The 14,528-nt window shown below is 46.5% G+C and overlaps 2 protein-coding genes across 7 annotated transcripts; both read right to left on the bottom strand.

Moving 5' to 3' along the window:
• Positions 1-13: 13 nt before the first annotated feature.
• LOC117843737 (rho GTPase-activating protein 7) lies at positions 14-7,716 on the bottom strand. 4 transcript variants are annotated; one of them, XM_034724420.2, is made up of 22 exons: positions 7,235-7,716; positions 6,240-6,276; positions 6,088-6,164; positions 5,841-5,911; positions 5,608-5,686; positions 5,320-5,479; positions 5,110-5,229; positions 4,920-4,997; positions 4,763-4,818; positions 4,600-4,669; positions 4,255-4,342; positions 3,718-3,961; positions 3,127-3,342; positions 2,525-2,848; positions 2,170-2,219; positions 2,005-2,065; positions 1,849-1,932; positions 1,531-1,644; positions 1,266-1,432; positions 1,025-1,094; positions 550-732; positions 14-454 (listed from the first exon to the last, which is right to left on the bottom strand). In XM_034724420.2, exons 1-22 carry the CDS (start codon positions 7,313-7,315, stop codon positions 266-268), a joined length of 2,619 nt encoding a protein of 872 aa, XP_034580311.1. In that variant the 5' UTR covers positions 7,316-7,716; the 3' UTR covers positions 14-265. The 4 variants fall into 4 exon arrangements, with proteins under 4 accessions (XP_034580311.1, XP_034580310.1, XP_034580313.1 ...); XM_034724419.2 differs by having other exon boundaries at positions 14-457; positions 7,235-7,714; XM_034724422.2 differs by having other exon boundaries at positions 5,335-5,479; positions 7,235-7,714.
• A 3,590-nt stretch (positions 7,717-11,306) lies between these two features.
• LOC117842510 (elongation factor 1-alpha) lies at positions 11,307-13,163 on the bottom strand. 3 transcript variants are annotated; one of them, XM_034722983.2, is made up of 3 exons: positions 13,003-13,163; positions 12,424-12,923; positions 11,307-12,346 (listed from the first exon to the last, which is right to left on the bottom strand). In XM_034722983.2, exons 2-3 carry the CDS (start codon positions 12,883-12,885, stop codon positions 11,465-11,467), a joined length of 1,344 nt encoding a protein of 447 aa, XP_034578874.1. In that variant the 5' UTR covers positions 12,886-12,923; positions 13,003-13,163; the 3' UTR covers positions 11,307-11,464. The 3 variants fall into 3 exon arrangements, with proteins under 3 accessions (XP_034578874.1, XP_034578875.1, XP_034578873.1); XM_034722984.2 differs by having other exon boundaries at positions 12,424-12,887; positions 13,003-13,157; XM_034722982.2 differs by having other exon boundaries at positions 12,424-13,088.
• Positions 13,164-14,528: the final 1,365 nt, after the last annotated feature.

The raw sequence follows: 14,528 nt of genomic DNA, 5'->3' as shown, positions 1-14,528 counted from the left end.
GCAGAGCTGGATAGGCCCCGTAAGAATACCTTTATATCGCCAAAAACATATAAGAAAAGCGTGTCAAAATCCCCTCATCTCATTACATACAATAGATTACAAAAGCAAAACAAAATCACGCTCAAAAAAGGCTGCTCCAAACCAAGTGGAGGAAGGAAAGGGATATACATTCTCACTACCAGCTTCTACAAAATAACGCGAGAGAAAAAAAAAAGATTCTATACCAGAATATACAGGCGTGCGCTTGCAACAGCTGAGCAACCTTCTATCTTGGACTGTTCCAGGGAGACGACGGCTTGTATGGGAAACCATGGGATGCAGATCCATGCCCTAAATCGAGGCTGTGGAGTTGTTCCATCAACTGTGACCGCCGTTCTTTGAAGAAGTCTAGTCTCGTCGTTAGTTCAACCAGAGTGGACGAAGGCACTGCCGGCGGTCTCCCATACTCAACACCCTGCTACAGATCACAACAAGCGAATTGAATAATCGAACCTAAAGTGTTTTTCTTTTTTACACTACTGCAGAATAAGAACCAGGGGTTTCCCTTACTTCCGTTGTTCTGGGGATGTTCAACAACGTTGACCCTCCCTCTGCTGGCACACTTGTCGATGCGTCCCTTGAATCACTCAAGGAGGCATCCAGGGAATGCTTGCGGGAGAAAGGTCTTGAAGAACCATGCAACAGCACATGTTGCTTGATGCTTCTCCAGTGGGATGAACTTGGCAAGCTCTCCTGTCAAAATATCAGTGTATTTAAGAGCCATCCTGCTATAATTCTATTAGTACTCAGATCATGCTGTAATCACCCTGTAAATATTCATTTTTTATATTAAAAAAAGGTAGGGGGGCTCCCCTGCTGATTCCAGCTAGAGTGTATTACTACTATTAGTGCCAGCAGTGCTGATTGAACTTGTAATATGACTATTGAAGTGCAATAATAGAGCTGATGTCAACTTATGCTTTGATTTTCTTGAGTTGCAGTTAAGCATATATAGCAAGACATAAGAGATTTGCAAACAGCTAACCTCATTCCTTTGCTTCTTCTCTTGATTACAGAAAGCAATGCTCCTATCAAATCCTGGTTGGACAATGTTCCTGGTAACGGTAAAATATTGCATATTCAATAAATTGCGACACATAAAGATAGATAGGAATATGACAGATCCAACAAACTTCTTACTAAAAATGTTTGAACTTGCGGGCACATTATCTAGTGGCAATTGAAAGGAATGACAATTACAAAGAATACGAGAAGTATTGTCTTACTGCGAAAGATGACTTGGAAGGTGTTCATAACGATCGTTAGCATCTGCGGAAGAGCCATACTGGTGCTGGCGCTGTTGATTGAGTTGAAGATGAAGCTCTGCAACCTTCTGTTTTAATCTTGCAACATCAGCTTCAGCAAGAGCAATCTCCTCAAGCTCTGCCTTTGTCTTCGGAGAAGCGCATAGAAAACAGAGGAAACCACAAAATAAGCCCAGCAGGTCAGGTAAGTAACTATTGAAGATCAACTTGCTTAATATTTCAATACCTTTGAATCCATGGAGCGTGAACTAGAAAATTGTGAAGACGACATGCTTAATCCAACCTCCAGTGCAGCTCTAAGGTCCCTTTCAGCCTGTAGCTGCTCTTGTAACCTTGACACCTAGCGAACAACAAGTGCGGTCAAACTAAGAACCAGACTCTCATAATGAGGTACTTGCAGTGTTAAATGTTACGTGGGCGATCATCTCAAGCTGGTTGCAACAAACGAAATATAAGAAATATGGACATAAGAGATGGCTGAATTTCTGATATATTTTGGAGGTATAAAAGCAATCAAAGTAGATGCTAGCAGAATATGACATACATCCTGTTCGAGAGCCACCCGACGCTCATGTAATGCTTGTTTTCTTCTTTCCAAACTTGCCTGTAGGATTGCATTACCTCTAGCCTGAGAAACATAACTAGTTAGTTTGCAAGATTCCCCTTAATCAAGAATTGATGATCACTTTTCCTTCCTCACCTCCTTTGCAATCCTGATCTGTAGATCATTCTTTGTTACCTCAAGTCTTTGGATAGCAAGCCTGCAAAAAAAATGTTGGGTAGTTAGCACTTTTGTTATAAAATAAATCAATAAATCGACTTCCTCCAAAATATATCAATAACCGAAATAACTATAGGAACTTACTCTTCTTCACCGGACGGATCGACTAAATCTGACTGATGGCCCTTTCTTGCCTGCATAAGCCAGATAAGGTCAATATACTACTCTTGATAGTTATAGGAAACATAATATAGTGCACTAAATTCCTTCAGATTATTCTGAAAAAAAATCAGAATAATCTGAAGGAATTTAGTGCACCATAGAACTATATTTCTGGTAATGTTTTCCCTGCGAAAACCATACCTTCTGGTTCAACATATCATAGAACCTTAGTTCAATGACCACAAACATTAACAGGCCTTCCTAATATAAGATTCAACAAATACAAACCTATACAGGGGGAAGAAAAAAAGAGCAAACGAGCAGGCTTATTGCTTACATTGTTGCGTCCCCATAAGTTAGAACGCTTCACATGCTGCTGAGTTCCATTGGGTTTGTTGGAGTGTCTGTCCTTAGAATATTCAGCACCGGGACCAGGTAATGGAATTCCAGCATCCAAAGACAAAAGAATTTCTCCCATTGACAATGGAGTTTCATGACTGGAAACCCGATTTGATGGATCCTTTTCATTCGATGATTGCTGGACTCTCATTGAACCATTTTCAGTTGAATGACTTAGTGGAGCATCATTTACATCTATACTTGATTCCAAAGCATTATCCTCAACAGAGTGTTCAGCGTCTGAATCATTGCCATTAACTTCCTGTTGTCCACACATTACAATGAGTAAGAAAGCAAACTATGTGATGACATTCACAAATGGACATGCTACTAAAAAAATGCAATCTGGTCAAGACACCATAGCTAGGATTTCTTTTACAAGGAAACAGTAGGGGATAATCTAGATAAGATATGGCCGAAAACATGAGCTACAATATGTTAGATATATTCAGTGAAAATGGAAGCAGACTTTTGTTAACAATTTTTCACTAGCGCCTTAACAATGTAAAAGGCAAATGTATGATTAGTAGCATATCAAACCTTGTAGTCATAAACGTCACCCCGGGTGCCTGCACTGGTTTCACTCAATTTTCCACTCAATATTCGCTCGGCATCATCTAAGTCTTGGTCAACATCATTTTCTGCATCATGGAAGCTATTATCCTTGATATCGACGGTTTCATCATCCGTTGATTCTTCACTTCCACTATCTCCAGTTTGAGAATCAGGTGACAAGGAGCACCTAAGGTGTTCATCCTGTAAAAATAATAAACATGAGTAGACATATAGTGATGTGGTGTCTGCTTCTTTTAAGTTTATCGCACACAAATATATGTTAGACAGCAGAGAAACTAGTGTGCATGCAGATGATGAAGGTCAAAACCCAAAGCAGCTGCAAAGTGAGATGCTTTATAATTATTATTACTTCATGTACTCAGACAGAAAAATCAGTTCCATGCAATCAGAGAATAAAGAATTGTCATGTCTTTCAATTCTCATACTCGTAATTGTTGTAAATAGTTTCTTTGATAAGTGGACAGACGATTAAACGATTGTGTCATCTTATATTGTCCATAATAATAGTATAATCTGGCATACATTAAAGATACTGAGGTAGCACAAGAAACTCACGTTGAATATACTCTCGTATTCCTCCAATAGAGTAGTGACAATGCCTTGAGCACTGTTAGCAGCATTTGCAGCAGCAATAAGCTGGGCAGCACTGTCATTATTCATGTCAAAATCATCTTCCATCTCGCATTCACCAGCAAGAAGGGGGCGCAACAAGAGCGGAGCCATACAAGCAGCAACTGCTGATGGAGTCATTCGATTCTCAGCGGTATGAGAAGCGATGGTATGCATCATTCTCAAAATTCTGCAAACATGGGTTTTGATTTAGTTAAAGGATTAGCCTGATATATGATATGACAAAGTGTTCCTAGCAAGTTTGATGACTCTGTGAAACTATTAAGTGTACTTAGTAGTAACTTATTAGTTTTGAAACCTTTTGCTGTCTCAATTGCATATTTCCGAATGAGAAAAAATGTTGATCATATGCTTGAGCAGACAAGGGAATCTAATTTAGAATGTATTGTTCAGGATCATATACCACCAAGTAAAAGAGAATTCAAACACAAATATATCCCTGTGAAAAAGAAATAAACTAACCTCTGTAGCAGCCGCCTATTAGGCTCAGGAAATGTTTCAGATACTGCTGCACGCATAGAATTGATTCGAGATTCCTTGATTTCCAGACCTAGACAAGTATAAAGAAAATGAAAATAGAAACAAAGAAAGCTGAATAGACTTTAACTATCTGGTCACTGCGTAGGTGCTTGAAGGAAAAACATCTGGAAGGCAGCAGCCATAATGAGAGCATGCTACAAACCAGATGGAAAGATGTAAATAAATAAAGAACATCTCAAACAATGTAATTTCAACGTTCAAATAAGACAACTGTCTCCCTCCATAACAAAGGAAGCATATTCAGAGTAACATGAATTGAACACTTACGGAAAGCTTCCAATAATGCTGTGCAGCAGGAAGCAGGAACTGGAGAAGATGGAAGCTCTCGGAGAACATGCTGCAGACACATTTATCCATTCAGATAGTGGGCAAGCAGGAACGAAAAAAGACTCTGTGACACCAATCTTTCCAACAACATGATAAAAATTACCTTTACACAATCACCAACAACATGAGCATCCTCTTCTGGTGCAAACTCTGTCCTTCCTGGAATAGAAAGAAACAATCGTACACTATATTATATGCACAATTGAAACTAAAACTAAAATCACAATATTCCAAATATGAAACTAAGTAACCACAAAAACCTTGCTCGTATTCTTGCAATCTCTTGTCAACCTCTTCCACATCTGCAGCTTGACGCAAAATTCCTTCTACCTTTATTCCTGCAAGATTGTTCACATTCAATTAAATATTTACATTGGTAAAGTACAGCAGATTCAAACTTAGATGATAATTAACAAAACTTAGGTGATAATTAACATTGATTGGCCCTACCATGTTTCTCAAGGAAACGCAAAGCTTTTTCTAGAAAAGAAGGACTGCCATCTATATCTTCCAGTGCAAGCAGTATTGGCCTGCCAACAACTAGTGATTTGATAGGTCTCTTCTCTCTCCCTGCAGTCAATAGAGGAAGTGTATGAAAAAAAGATGGATATTAAGTTCACCACGAATAGGAGCCAATCACATGATAGTATAAACTGTAACTGTAAGGGAACCAACAATTTGGAATAGCCCCTTCATATACATCTGTTGTGTCATTACGAAATATTCCATTATGTCCCATCACAAGAGCTGCATTTGGAGCCTGTGCAAGAGCTTCTTCCAGTGCTGTTTTCCACTCAAATAAGTCTTCAGAAGTTTCTGCCTGTAATAAGGAGAGGAGGTATGTTCATGTAAAAGTAGAGGAAGCACTACAATGCATGAAGCAAATCATAAGGCCTATAATTCAACTTTTGCATCTGCTCAAGTGGGTCAAAAGGTAAACATGTATACCTTCAAGGTGAAGGCACGGCCATCACGGCCATCTGGAAAAAGGACAGTCAACAGCTTTTTGTCTTCCCTGACTACTACACTGCAAATGAGTGCCAGATACAGCAAAATATAAAGAATAGTAAGATATTTATCTAGAGAGACAGGTATACACAAATGACAGACGCATTAAGTACGTTCAGCATGACCAAACAAGCTGAACAAGATTCTAAAGCATGTGTGAGATAGACGCATACCTCCCAGAATTATTCAGGTCAATTCCCCCCAAAGTAAGGTTCACTTCACCACTTCTCTGTGGCAATGTACTCTGTAAATGCAAAGAACAGTCACAAGTCAAGAAAATAGAATTGAATGCTATGAACATAACTTGTAAACCATGAGTAAATGACAAATATGAAAATGGATAACAATTAGTTCCTGTAAACTTTCTATTGGCACAAGTATTCCAAAGTTTACACAGTGAACAAGAACAGAGATACTAACAGGATCACTCTTGAAGAAAACCAGTGATGTTCGTGTGAGGATGAACCAACGTTTTTTCCATGATTTCCACCCAATTCCTAAACCATTGTAATGGTAACATTGTTATAATTTCGAATCAAAGAAAAGCAACTGTGTGACACAAATAGTTTTACCTTTGGATGATATGAAGAGAGGGCCACTCTTAAATACCTGCCCAGAGGGTCATGAATGTCAGAAATATTGTACTGATAATTACAAATATGAAAGAACACTAGAACAAAATCTGAAATGTTTCTTGTCCAGAAGCCTTGTTTCAAAGAGAAACAGCACTGTTAAATAAAAAGTTCGATGAAAACATGCACCGCACCACAAATTCACAACAAACAGGTTGAACTATCGAGAGAAGTTGCCTATTTTTGGAAGTGAGGGAGCTCTCCAATCAACAAATTTGTTTCCACAGACTGCTCTCGTGCACCCACATATGCATAAACAGACATAAACAAGACGAACTCCAAAAAACAAAAAAAAATCGTCACATTAACTCAATATTCAACCTTCTACCACATCTGAACTTTAAAACAACATCGAGTCATAGTCATTCCCCCACCCAAAAAAATAAATCAGTATCCTCCGACGCCTCTGATAGCAATTCAAAAGTTCTTATCCAGTTTATCTAGTTTCAATCACAAATTCACTTGAAACATCGGAAGGGCCTCCATATCATCGTCCCATTTCCAATAGAATACCCACAAAACACTTCACTACACATCTCTGCGGCGAGAATCGTCAATTCCCACAGGAATTTGAGCTACTATGTGACCCGATGGAAACCGCCCCCTGGCCCTCTAATGTCCAACCCAACCCAAATCCAGTAGCAGCTGCGGCGGCCCCTGAAAACTCAGCTCTCGTCGTCCTCGCCGCAGAGGCAACAGTCACCACCCATCCATGAAACACCCACACCATCCCCGTCCACCCAAACCGCAGTGGCCGTTCATCCTCACCATCTCGCCCCGCAGCTCGATCGAACCCAAATATTCCCAACACCACAAAAACAGCAAAACAACCCACCATAGCAAGGCACCCGACACCAAACGCACGCCAAATTCCAACAGCCCGGCCGGCGCCGCGCTCCACGACAGGCGTCGCGAGGAAATCGAGCGGCACTCACCGCGTTGCCGCTCGCCGACACCGCGCCGCCGCGCGCCTGCCGCTCGGCCGACCCCGGCGCCGTTGCCGCCGCCGCCGCCATCCCCTCAGATCGTCCGCATCAACCAGGAACCAACTCCGCAGCCGGACGGCACCGAACCAGCAGCAGTCGCCGCCCGCAACTACCGCAGCAGCAGCAGCCGCAGCCGCAGCCGCATTGGATCCGCGCGCGGGCGCCGCCGCAGCGATCTGGTGTGCGCGCGTGCGGCGGACGGGCGGTGGGAGCGGGGAGGATGAGGCCGCCCCTGCGGTGGTTAGGATTTGGGGCCTCTCTCGCCTCGGGTTTTCGCTTGCCCCACCCGCGGACGGAGACGGAGGTGGTGGTGGCCTGGTGGGCGCGGGCGTGGGTGCGTGGTTGCCGCTCCGCTCGGCTCCGAGTACGCGAGGGGGAGAGCGCACGCGCACGCGCTGCCGCTGGCCACCGCTGCGGCAATCACCCGCTCCTCCTCTCCTCTCTACGGGCTGCTACAGGCCAGCTGCGGATGATGGCTCGTTGGACTTTTGGAGTCATGCGGAGTCCACATGGCAGCTTGCGCCGGAAGCGTCCCCCCGTGCGTGCTCCTGCTCCTGGTGTGGTGGGGTGGGGTGGGGTGTGGTGTGGATGCGGTGTGGTCTAAAAGCTTTGTTAACCACCTCTGGATCTGCCTTAATCTCGTCCCGTTGTTTAATGGGGAAACTCCTGTGCTACGTGACACCGTGCCCGCACCCTTTCCGAGATGTGCCATCCGCTGCTACAGCACGACGCGTTATACGAGCAGCGTCATTTTTAGTTTATTTACTACTACGAAGTAGGAGTATTTGTCCTTTAACACCCATGTCTAATGATTATAGTGACGTGAAATCAACTCTCAAATTATGTAAACGCACGAATGTCACATGAACCACTTTACTAAAAAATTTATCTCGTTGATAGCGATGAAATGAAGTACAAATAGTACGTGTATTCCACCTTTCTTATATAAACAATAAATAATTAATTGAATCGTATTCGACAGATTTGATACCCTGCTAAAAGAAACATGACGTTGGGTACGCCAATTAATTCCATCCATAACGGATTAGCTAGATTTGCCTGCATTAGCACACCTAAACAGAGGAACACGGTCGTGATGGGCAAAAATGGTTTCCTAATCGAAAAGATGTGGTTGGGCAGACCCATTCCGTTCCTACATAAGATTAGCCAAATGTTCCTAGGTTAGGTCAATGGCACTTCGAGTGGCATGATAAGCATAAGCTTAAGCGCATATACGTTTCCCAAGCCTTGGTCCTTGGCATTGCGTGCGCCGGGGAGGATTAGGCGCAGAGTAGGTGTGACTCCACACTCAAAAGACATATACCTGATACTTATTTGGAGATTAGGTACGAGCCTGTTAGTAAAAAAAGCTCCGGGATCAGCCAGGTGAAACGGACGGTTACCATTTTGTTATAGGGCAGCGGTGGCCACCGTAGCCCTTGGCTGGGCCTCCGTTTGGTAGCCCTTTTCCCCGGCCGCCGCATTGTTTTCTTCTCCCCTCCCCTCCTCTCTCTGTACCTGCTACAGTGTCGGAAAGGGTTGGAGGTGGGGGTCCTTTCAGGCTGGGCCATTTGCGTCACTGGACCACTTGTTTGGAGCCGGAGGAGAGGAGAGGACTAGCTTTTGTTTTGGTTTTGGCTGGTGCAGCGGTGGTTCGGAGTAATTCGTTTTGGAGCTTCTGCCTGGCTTGTTGCTGAGGACCTGCAGTGAATATCTATCCCTCCCTTGGTCCTCAAGATGTTCCTTCGGAGTGCTGTGATTTGAATCGAATTCGTTTCGATTTGGCGAATTGGAATTCAGATGAGTTTTCATATAGGATGGTGAAAGCACTGATCATTGCTGTGTTGTAAAGCATACTTGATGCCCAAGACAACAAGTCTTCTTCTGTCATTAGGTACATGAGTGCAAACAACTAGTAGCTCGGTTTACTTTGAGATGCTACGATTCATGATTGCGAATGAGTGTCAGTGCCCATGGCCAAACACGTCGAACCATGCCATGTAATCATTCTCCACATCATCGTATTGCAGACTGCAAGATGTCCAGGTAGGCTATACTCACATCACAACATCAATCAATACCAACCACACAGACTGAAAAAAAGAGAACTGCCCATGTACTTACTTTCAGTAAAAAGACTCTGCTCTGAAAGTGAGCAGAAAGATCTCAGCTTTGCAGTAGCCATTAGCCTTTTTTTTTTTACAATGCTCATTGCACATGCTTGCAGGCAGTACAATCACGTGCTGTGAGATGTGTGCGTGCCCCAATCTTGTCACTTTCGACCTTATTCAGGAAGCAGCCGCACGAACCTTTGCAAAGAAATCTACGGAGACAAAAACTTTCAAGCATTCATCCAAAGAATGGGCGCCTGAAACCGCGGTGCCCGTCCGTACGGCTAAAAGATCATGCAGCAGGTCAAGCCCATTGCTCGCCTCTTGCTGAACATCCCTAGAATTACTTTCACATGCTCCATGCCCGCAAGCTCATCTGTGCTGCTCTTGTAGTACTAATCGTGCATTCATCGCTTTTTTTTTGTTGAGAAGGATAGGGTCTGTGTTGAACATCTTTGTTGGGAGCACAGTATGTTCGAAGAAAATTCAGAACACCTTGGTTAAAACTAGTAAAATTCGTGTAAAATCCTAGTGGTCACGAGCCTTCGGAAGTTTTTGGTTCACTGCATCTCAGTTCCTTAGCTCTAACGCTACGGCACTTCCGATCCAGATTTGCGTACTTCAGTTCGCACGGCTGCGATTTAGTGACGGGGAAACAGTGAATGTGGCTTCAATTCACTTTACTCGTGTAAGAAAGGACAATGGACCGTGTCCTAATCTTAATGGTTGTTTGCCCAAGTACTCCGTAGGATTGACTGACTCTCAAGTCTCGAGCAGATGCTTCACTCTAAATCCGGCCAAGTGTATGCTCGGGCAAATATGCCATGCTTAAGAGCCAAGCTAAACGGTATTTTTCCATTTGGATGTTCACACATGCTAGCCATGGATTTGTTGGTAGGTTTATAAGATCATTAGAGAGAGAAAAACGGAGAAACTGTGAAAAGAAATTCTTTTCCTAACACCAAATAAAAGTATCATCGATCCGATAGAGTTTGACTCCCTCCCCTTCTATTTCGCGGAGAGGGATCAAACGCAAGATGGGCGGCTACGAGAATCGCTACTCCTTGCCGGCGGTCGCGGGGGAGGACGGCGTCATCCTGGGCGCGGACGGTGGCACCACCAACATCGTCTGCGTCTGCCTGCCGGCCGAAAATGTCGCCGCCGGAATCGCCCACCGCCGCCAGTGGTGCGAGAGAAAGCAGCAGCCTTTCTTCTACTCCCATTCCCCCCGGCGCCGTTGCGTGCTGGTGCTGCTTACCTCTTTTCAGCCCGGCCCAAATTCCCGTTTCATCCTGACGGCCCAATACGAGAATGCATTTTCCCCTCTCAGGACGAGAATGCATTCCCTGAAATACATGCCGTTTCAGTTCAAAACAAAAACATGTAGTAATATTTTTAGAATTCCTTATTCGTCACCAACCAAATTACTCCAGTTTTTGTTCAAGTTCTTTTTTTTTTCTGCTTTTGCCGCATTGAAGATGAGTCATGGATGTCACAATTCACCAAGAATCAGTTGCATTGTTAGTTGCCTAAAAAAACCTGCAAGTTGCTGGGTAGTTGCATTGTAGCCAAGAACTCCCTCTTCAGCTGTTCTCTTCTGATTTTGCCTGTAGTGGTTATTGGAATGGCTTTATCCACTGACAATACGACCTTGGTAACTTAACTCTGTCGCATAAAAAAATTGAGAACAGTGATGCTATGGTAAAGAATATTTGTTCTCAAACAGTTTTGCAATCGGTATCGGAAAATGGTACTATGCTCTTGGTCATGAAGGATCTGAGGAGACACACTTCACAACTGCACAATTTTCACACTGGATCAAACGAATGATGGTCTACGACTCACATGCTTGTGTTGTAAAGGTGTTGAGCGTAAACTACACCCCAATTTTCACAACAGGACAAAGCAAGTTGCAGGTTGTATGCTGGACAGGTTGTATTGATTCTAGAACCGACACATACTTTAAAAAACACTGCGAGAGACCCAAACAACCAATAGTAGCAGTAATGTAAACTTTCTAGCCAAAATACTATCTATATGATGTAAATATCATCCACGGATCGACCATTTATTTCTTCTTCGCCGCAGCCTTGGTGACCTTGGCTCCCGTCGGGTCCTTCTTCTCCACGCTCTTGATCACGCCCACGGCCACCGTCTGCCTCATGTCGCGCACGGCGAACCTCCCCAGCGGCGGGTACTCGGAGAACGTCTCCACCACCATGGGCTTGGTCGGGACCATCTTGACGAGCCCAGCGTCGCCGTTCTTGAGGAACTTGGGGCCGCTCTCGAGCTCCTTGCCGGAGCGCCTGTCGATCTTGGTCAGCAGCTCCGAGAACCTCACGGCGACGTGGGACGTGTGGCAGTCCAGCACCGGCGCGTAGCCGCCGGCGATCTGCCCCGGGTGGTTCATGATGATCACCTGCGCCGTGAAGCCGGCGGCCTCCCTGGCGGGGTCGTCCTTGGAGTTGGACGCCACGTAGCCGCGCTTCAGGTCCTTCACCGCCACGTTCTTCACGTTGAACCCGACGTTGTCGCCTGGCAGCGCCTCCTGCATCGACTCGTGGTGCATCTCCACCGACTTCACCTCCGTCGTCAGGCCGGTGGGCCCGAAGGTGACCACCATGCCGGGCTTCAGGACGCCGGTCTCCACGCGGCCCACCGGGACGGTGCCGATGCCGCCGATCTTGTAAACGTCCTGCAGGGGAAGGCGGAGGGGCTTGTCCGACGGCCGCTTCGGCTCGTTGATCTGGTCCAGCGCCTCGAGGAGGGTGGGGCCCTTGTACCAGTCCAGGTTCGTCGACCTCTCGATCATGTTGTCACCCTCGAACCCAGAGATGGGCACGAAGTGGATCTTGTCCGGGTTGTACCCCACCTTCTTCAGATAGGACCCGACTTCCTTCACGATCTCGTCGTACCGAGCCTTGGAGTACTTGGGGGTGGTGGCGTCCATCTGAATTTTCAGCAAAAACTTTCATTAGCAATTAGCACCAAAGATCATCAAACCAAGAACAAGCAGTATATTGTTACCTTGTTGCAGCAGCAGATCATCTGCCTGACACCAAGAGTGAAGGCAAGGAGGGCGTGCTCACGGGTCTGGCCATCCTTGGAGATACCGGCCTCAAAGCCACCGGTGGTGGAGTCGATGATGAGCACAGCACAGTCAGCCTGGGAGGTGCCGGTGATCATGTTCTTGATGAAGTCGCGGTGTCCGGGAGCGTCGATCACGGTGCAGTAGTACTTGGTGGTCTCGAACTTCCAGAGGGCAATGTCAATGGTGATGCCCCTCTCGCGCTCGGCCTTGAGCTTGTCGAGGACCCAGGCGTACTTGAAGGACCTCTTGTTCATCTCGGCAGCCTCCTTCTCGAACCTCTCGATGACGCGCTTGTCGATGCCTCCGAGCTTGTAGATGAGGTGGCCGGTGGTCGTGGACTTGCCGGAGTCGACATGGCCCATGACCACGATGTTGATGTGGACCTTCTCCTTGCCCATGGCTAGAGGAGAAGAGAAAATAGTCCAAGGCTCAAAATCTAACATAGGAGCCGTTGACACCGATCAGCAGAGGCATGAACAACATGATAACAGATTGAGCGATGGATCATGAGTTACCTCTGGATCTCGAGACTCAAGGTGGGTGGAGATGAGCAAGACCAATTAGAGCAAATCAACAAGGCGGCTGTTGCATCGAGGCGGGAGGGAGGCCCTTGCTTATATAGCTAGCGCAACCCATCCAGCTTTCGTAGCGCCTACGAATGAACGCCGCCGGCCACACGCATTTTTCTTCCTTTCGTAGCGGCTACTCTGCCTCGCTTTTCTTTTTTCCTTTTTCTTTTCTCTCGTTACAGCCGGTGGTGAGGCAAGTCAACACAACGCACGTCAGTACCGGGTGGGCTCCGTTCTTCACGGAAACAGAAAAAGGCCCGCGGGCCGCTGACATTCCCGTCCGGTCGTCGTCGTCCGAAACAGCACGCGAGCGCCTGAGGTCTGGTCTGGACCTGAACATTTGGCACTGGATTTTGCAATTCTCTTCTGGGAAATGCTGCCGGGGTTGCAGCGCGCCAACAAGGGCGCCGCCCGCTCGCAGTCGCCGCTCCAACCGAACGAATGCGTTTGGCTTGTTAGCTGCGACGATGGAAGAAGACAGCCTTGCTAGCTGTGGCCGCAGGTGGCAGCAGACAGCGCCCATGGATCATGTCGGCCGCCGGGAGCAAGGATATGGAGCCGAGTAGTAGCGGCGGGAATGCGGCGGCGCCGTGGCGAGTGGACGCTGAGGCGGCGCTCGTGGAGGTCGGGGGTGGACGGTATTTCATTTACCGTCCACCCTCTTGGGTCCTGGTCTCCTGGAGGCCGTTCGATCAGACATGTGCGGCCTGGATCGGACACGGTCGATGTCTCTGACTTGGTCGTTTTCGGTCTCTGAAGCCAGGGGAACGCGGGGGCGCTCTGGCGAGGTGAGGCACGAACCCCTGGGTAGCTGTAGGCCGTTCGATCGGATGTGTGCGGGCCGAATTCGCCAGAGTCGCGGCCTGATTTGGGCGATATTCCGGAGCCTGCCTTGATGGCGGAGGTCAGGATCGCGCGAGAATGGTCCATTTATAAAGCGGAAGCTCCATTTATGAAGCCATCTGAAAGGCAGCCCCCCACCACCGTTCAGAATCTTGGTCAGCCATCCCTTCTCTTGTCTGATTGACAAAGTGCCAAATGTTAACTAATCTCACAAGCAAGTTGTGCATTACTACGCTCTCAGAAAACTCTAGCACTATCGCATACCAGAAGCGAAGCATGTCAGAGCAACATCCCTTGGAGCAGGCACGGGCTCTATCGCCATAGCTCCCATCACGCTCCTCTTTTAAGCTTCATACAGATCAGCCCAACAGGGAAAACAGGCGATGCTGGCAGTGTCCCCGAGGGGAGGTAAGGCCAATTGATGAACTTGCTCATTTCCGTCAGTCCAAGCGCCCAAGGCTGATGGCTGCACGAGCTCCAGCGCCTGTGGTGCTGCCTCCTCAAAGGCAGCTCTGGCTCAGGGAGACGAAACCTTACATTCCCCTGAATCGCAACATAGACAGGAAACCAACAGTAGCTACTGAACCAGAAAATGACTGAAATCGCAGTTTTCAACCCGTGTAAACCGC

The sequence above is a fragment of the Setaria viridis genome, chromosome 2 (genome assembly GCF_005286985.2).
Source record: "Setaria viridis chromosome 2, Setaria_viridis_v4.0, whole genome shotgun sequence".
Lineage (NCBI taxonomy): Eukaryota > Viridiplantae > Streptophyta > Magnoliopsida > Poales > Poaceae > Setaria > Setaria viridis.
This window is presented reverse-complemented; position numbering and strand designations above follow the sequence as displayed.

Coding starts and splice junctions, on each gene's coding strand:
- LOC117843737 (XM_034724419.2), bottom strand. CDS start 7,315: ATGGCGGCGGCGGCGGCAACGGCGCCGGGGTCGGCCGAGCGGCAGGCG. Junction 3,962..4,254: donor AATAGGCGGCTGCTACAGAG/GTTAGTTTATTT, acceptor CCATGTTTGCAG/AATTTTGAGAATGATGCATA. Junction 1,095..1,265: donor CTTCCAAGTCATCTTTCGCA/GTAAGACAATAC, acceptor TACCGTTACCAG/GAACATTGTCCAACCAGGAT.
- LOC117842510 (XM_034722982.2), bottom strand. CDS start 12,930: ATGTTAGATTTTGAGCCTTGGACTATTTTCTCTTCTCCTCTAGCCATG. Junction 12,347..12,423: donor TGATCTGCTGCTGCAACAAG/GTAACAATATAC, acceptor CTGAAAATTCAG/ATGGACGCCACCACCCCCAA.